This window comes from the organism of the source record quoted next, unplaced genomic scaffold, assembly GCF_019419815.1.
Source record: "Pyrus x bretschneideri cultivar Hongxiangsu unplaced genomic scaffold, Pyrus_bretschneideri_v1 Contig17, whole genome shotgun sequence".
Classification (NCBI taxonomy): domain Eukaryota; kingdom Viridiplantae; phylum Streptophyta; class Magnoliopsida; order Rosales; family Rosaceae; genus Pyrus; species Pyrus x bretschneideri.
The window spans coordinates 2424434-2430366 of record NW_025999468.1 but is presented as its reverse complement, the minus strand read 5'-3'; the positions used below and the strand labels follow the sequence as shown (position 1 = coordinate 2430366).

Genomic DNA, 5933 nt, shown 5'->3' with positions numbered 1-5933 from the left:
AGCTATACTTGCAAACATGGTTACCACTACGTCTTATATATATATAACATGGTCCCCTTAATAAATGAAAATTTTATAACAGTGTGCACGAGTGGTGCTTTGGAAATCCAATTTAAATCGCACAGCCATCCCATTTTATATATTAGTGTATTCGACCAAGACTTGATTATTGTTAGCATGTGCTTGATGATACCATCGTTGCATATAGACCATATGGTCAAATTTCAATTATCGCATGATATAGTTTACAGAGAATAATACTTGCGTCTTGCTCTGGTGTAACCTCTTAGTTCCACCCTATTTATTTAACGAATTTTTTTCTTTACATATGATATATGCAATTGAAATCATTTTCTAGATTATATTTCAAGATCATTTCTACAAAAGATAAACTACATAAAAAATTGGTTATTCATTCATAACTATAAACTAAATGGGTGACCATGATAATCTTAATTATGATCAAAATCGTCTATTAGTATTATATATATGGATGACTAAATTGTCATTATGACATATATATGTATAAGAAACATTCGTTGAATAAAATGGTGGAACAAGAAGAGTCGATCGGGAGTGGGACGCAAGTTTTGTTCAGTACTGACATGGTGTGAGAAGCAAGATCACGTAGCTGGCCATTGATCGAATATTGTTGTGTATTGGCTTTCATTGAAGAGATTTGCACACTAATAGAAAAAACAACTTGTGCGACGAACAATATTTCGTTGCGCAAGATGTACTTGAGCGACGAAAAATAAACTTCGTCGCTCAAAATAGAGCAACGAATAGTTTTGTCGCGCAAGAACACTTCGCGTAACGAATAATCTCAAAAAATTGTGCGACGAATAATCTCTGGTGTTGCGTAAAATGAGCAAAAACTTGCGTGACAAAATGGAGAATTTGCGCGACCAATAATTCGTTGCGCAAGTTCCTGTCAGCTTTGACTATTTGTGTCACATCCCGGCCCGGGTGGGACGACTTCCCGGGCCCGCTCCACCACCGTAGCACAATATTGTCCACTTTGGGCCCCCACCACGCCCTCACGGTTTTGTTTTTGGGAACTCACACGAGAACTTCCCGATGGGTCACCCATCCTGGAAATGCTCTCGCGCGCTACTCGCTTAACTTCGGAGTTCCTATGGAACCCAAAGCCAGTGAGCTCCCAAAAGGCCTCGTGCTAGGTAGGGATGGGAATATACATATAAGGATCACTCCCCTGGGCGATGTGGGATGTCACAATCCACCCCCCTTAGGGGCCCGACGTCCTCGTCGGCACACACGCGGCCAGGGTTAGGCTCTGATACCAAATTGTCACATCCGGGCCCGGGTGGGACGACTTCCCGGGCCCGCTCCACCACCGTAGCACGATATTGTCCGCTTTGGGCCCCCACCACGCCCTCACGGTTTTGTTTTTGGGAACTCACACGAGAACTTCCCCAATGGGTCACCCATCCTGGAAATGCTCTCGCGCGCTACTCGCTTAACTTCGGAGTTCCTATGGAACCCAAAGCCAGTGAGCTCCCAAAAGGCCTCGTGCTAGGTAGGGATGGAAATATACATATAAGGATCACTCCCCTGGGCGATGTGGGATGTCACAATTTGCTGCAAGTGAATTTGAGGAATTAATACCGCATTTAATACAGGTGTTTGCGCGACAAAGGATTCGTCACGCAAAGGTCCTAATCCACCTATAAATATTCGTTTCTGCTGTCTTGATTCTTCACAATTGGATTATCCTTATTCTTCAAAATTATGTTCGTGCTAGGATGGCGAATAAGAACAAGGGTGAGACTGTACGTGATGCCAACCCGAATGATTTAAGAGATCATTTTGAGTTTGCGCATGCGATCGCTGTAGGCATAGGGAATAATTGTCCCACTGTTGAGTGGCATTCTTGGGAAGATGTGCATGAAAATGTGAAAAAGGCTGTGATGGATGAAGTATTAGTGAGTATATTATTCTTGATGGATTAATAATTAAGCTTGTGAAATTTTTAGTTATAAATTAATTATTTGCATATATGTGTAACAGTGTAAGTACACTCTTGATGATGATACGAACGAATAGTTGATGAAGTTGATGGATAATGCGTTGGAGGGAGGTTACAACCGATGACGTTATGAAGTCTTGCGGAATGGACCAGGATCATCCAAATAGTAGTTTTAAATTTATGTTTTGTATGACAATATTTAAATTTAAGGTGTTTTTTAATGTTATGTATTCGGACTTAATTATGTTTCAATTATGTATTTGGACTTAATTAGTTTCAATTCACACATCCAATCGTTCTTCAAGATTAAGCTCAAAAGCCCTTGAAGAAATCCACGCAACCATTATTCAAGATCAAGCCCCGACGGCCCTTGAAGAAAGTGTTCATCATTCATCATCCGTTCATCCTAAGATCAAGCCCCAACGGCCCTTTGGATCAACAACCTCAACAAATCCACACATCCAATCGTTCTTAAAGATTAAGCCCAAAAGCCCTTGAAAATCCGCCATCCATCAACCTTCAAGGTCAAGCCCAAAAGCCATTTGAAGAAATCCGCACAACCATTATTCAAGATCAAGCCCAAAAGCCCCCTTGAAAACCCGTTCATCAACCTTCACAGATCAAGCCCTGAAGGCCCCTTGAAGAAACTTCCCTCAACCTTCAAGATCAAGCCCCAATGGCCTTTGAAGAAACTTCAAACTGTTCATCGAAGATCAAGCCTCGACGACCCTTAGATCAATCGCACATCCACAAATCAACACCTTACAGAGATTGAATCAGAGGATCAAATTACAAAGAGATTGTAACTCCAAAATCATTAATTAATACAATATATATTTTGTACACGTATTCTTGTTTCAGGAATTTTTCGTGTTTACAGTCATGTCTTGAATGAGTGCCAGGAATGGACTAACATGATTCACGCAATTTTTTTTTTTACGGATTTTTCATAGTACACAATGGGTTTTTGTTTTTTAATGCTTGGAAGAGAATGAGTTTTTAATGAGGAATTCTTTTGGTTGAGACTGGAAATGGATAACAAATAATTTAGGGAAAATCAATTGTCAACATGAGTAATAATTAGGGTTAATATACTGTAGATTTCGGGTTGGATTGGTTTAGTGAAATCGGTTCTTACTGTTAAACCACTTTTGCTTTGCTTTCAATTGATTGTTACCTTTATTTGCATTTAGTTTCTTTGCATATCTAATGTCATCAAAACTTTTGTTTTATTTATTTTAAATATGCAGTTATCGCAATTGGTAAGTTAGATTAATCCACAATCCTTATAGACTTAGAGTTGCAAGCGGATTTTCTTTGCAACGTTTGTTTAAAAAGAAAATAAAACTGTTTCAAGACCCGTATCACAAAAGTACAAACTGTAATTAATTCTTCATGCCACACACTAAAACGATAAGAAAAATGTGAAAGAATAATTTAAACATACCTGAATGTGAATAAAATAATTATAACGATGAAATTTGAAATGGTACAAATTCATGGCAATTAACAACTAAATTCAAACTCATAAGACAATTAAGCAAACAACAAACAGCAAATAGCCATCGATTAATCATTTCACTCTACTTTTTTTGTGATAGAAGCACCTGGTTGACCATTTTGTCGAAATCCACAAAAGATAATCCATTAGGACCACCACTGGCCTCCTTTGCCAACTTCTTCCACTCCAAGGCTTTCTTTCTCATCTCTTTGCCCTCCTCCCCGTCCATTAACTTTCTCACAAGCCCCTCCACGTATTTTCTTTTTACATCACCCTCAATCTCCAACCCAATGCCCCACTCTTTGCAACTGAACCTGCAATTGGTTTGTTGTTCCGCAAAGAAGGGCCAACAAATTATTGGCACTCCACCGCACACGCTTTCAAGAGTAGAGTTCCATCCGCTGTGCGTCAAAAACCCTCCGATAGCTGGGTTATTCAGAACTTGTTCCTGAGGACACCAACTTGCCAATAGGCTCCTATCTTTGGTCTCTTCCAAAAACTCCGGAGGAATCACAGCTGAATCCCCACCAACTAGGTCGGGCCTAATAACCCACAAAAAGGTCTTCTTACAATTTGCAAGTCCCCATGCAAACTCAATTAGCTGCTCACTTGTCATAACCGTGATGCTGCCAAAGTTGACATAAACCACAGAGTTGGGTTCTTTAGAGTCAAGCCACTCAAGGCACTCTGGTTCCTCAGTCCATAAGTTCGATCCGATCGAATTCAACTCGTTATCCGCCGGAATCTGACCGATTTGTAGATTTAGAGGTCCGATAGAGTAAACAGGCGGAAACAGAGTTGAAAGTGCATCTAAAACTTCACGTTCGAAGTCATGGAATGTGTTCACAATAATAGCTGAAGCCCTTTTTGCTCGTTCTGTCTCGACCAGGATAAAATCCAGCATTTGGTCATCGGGTTCTGTAGTTCTCATGAAACTTGGGATGTCCTTCAATCGGATGTCTTTCATGCCTGGTATCCAATCTATCACGGTATCCAAATACCCGTTTGTCAAATAGCTAGCATCTGCAAATTCAATGAAGAAAGTGTGTTAACATTATATTATTCCATGTAAAACATTTAGTGCAAGTTAAAGTTAAAATTAAAGTTATCAGAAAGAAACACAAACTAAACAGATCAAGAGAAACAAGTAGTTGGGATTTTGTTTTGATTGATCAAAATATACCTTTAAGAGGAGTGAGACCATTTTCAATGAGATGGTGAAACTGCACATAGGCCAAGAAGCCACAAGCACTTGTTGTCCAGAGAAGTACTTCGGGAATCCCTAGTTTCTGTGCTGCATCAAGAGTGAAGCTCATGATACCATCGGAAACTATGCAACTCACAGGAGGCGAATCGGGCGAAGAGTTGAGCTTGGACAGAAGCTCACTGAAGTGAGGCAAGCATGTTTTCGTAGTGGAATGACACAAGGATGGTATGTCTTGCGTAACATTGGCATTTGTTGGAGGGAGCCCATCGGGAATGGTCTCGAACTGGAAAGAGGGAAGGCCGTCAAGGGAGTTGGAACCTCGGGATTTAAGGAGGCGTTTGTGGTTGAACTCTGTGTTGACAAAGGTTATGTGAAAGCCTTTTAAGTAGAGGAGTTTGGCTACGTTGAGCATAGGGTTTATGTGACCTTGAGCTGGGAACGGTATGCAAACTGCATGCGGCTTTTCTGCCAAACTAAACGAACCCATTTTCTTGAAATCAAAACACAAAAGCAAATAGAAATGAAAGAAATTGTGTGGTGGTGGTGGGAAGAGACGTGTGAATTAGGAAATTTTTATAAAGGGTCGGTTTATAAATCACATGACTAATTTTTAATTAATTTAAAAGTCCATAAATCCGGTTGGTTATAGCTTTTATGGTTGATGACAGAATGTAAAATTACAGCTGACTAATTTTTAATTAATTTAAAGTCAATAAGTCAGTAAGGGGTCTGTGTAAAAATCAGCTGACTAATTTTTAAGTACTTTAAAAGTCAATAAATCCGACTTGAAATCGTGGATGACAATTGACAATTTGCAATTTGCAACTCTCTTGAACCGATTTGGAGCAGACGCCCCGTAACCGATTTCGGCTGTGAGTTGGGCTCTTCTGGGTTTGATTGGGAGGTCCAATTTTTTTTTGTTGTTTATAATTGTATATATGTGGGTCTTTGTTACATAAATTAGTTGTTATGGAATAAAAAATTTTCCATTCTACGGAAAGGATTTACCAAAAATAAAAAACAAAAAACTCAGTATTCAATTAGGGTAATCTTAGAGGACTAAATTTATAGACAAAATTTTCTAAGCTAAATGACATGTAAGTTAATGATTGGATTATTATTTAAACCTTGATAAACGTGCTTATTTTTATTGGTGACATATAATTTGTTTGCAAATTTTGTCTACAAATTTAATCTCCTTAGATTACTCATCCAATTATTAGCACGGAACCATT

General features: G+C 39.2%; 1 protein-coding gene across 1 annotated transcript; it reads right to left on the bottom strand.

Annotated features, from left to right (window-relative positions):
- Window positions 1-3423: 3423 nt before the first annotated feature.
- Window positions 3424-5253, bottom strand: LOC103933799 ((R)-mandelonitrile beta-glucosyltransferase-like). The gene is made up of 2 exons (XM_009343482.3): window positions 4675-5253; window positions 3424-4514 (listed from the first exon to the last, which is right to left on the bottom strand). The coding sequence occupies exons 1-2, from the start codon at window positions 5183-5185 to the stop codon at window positions 3574-3576; spliced, it is 1452 nt and encodes a 483-aa protein (XP_009341757.1). The 5' UTR covers window positions 5186-5253; the 3' UTR covers window positions 3424-3573.
- Between the last annotated feature and the right edge of the window lie 680 nt (window positions 5254-5933).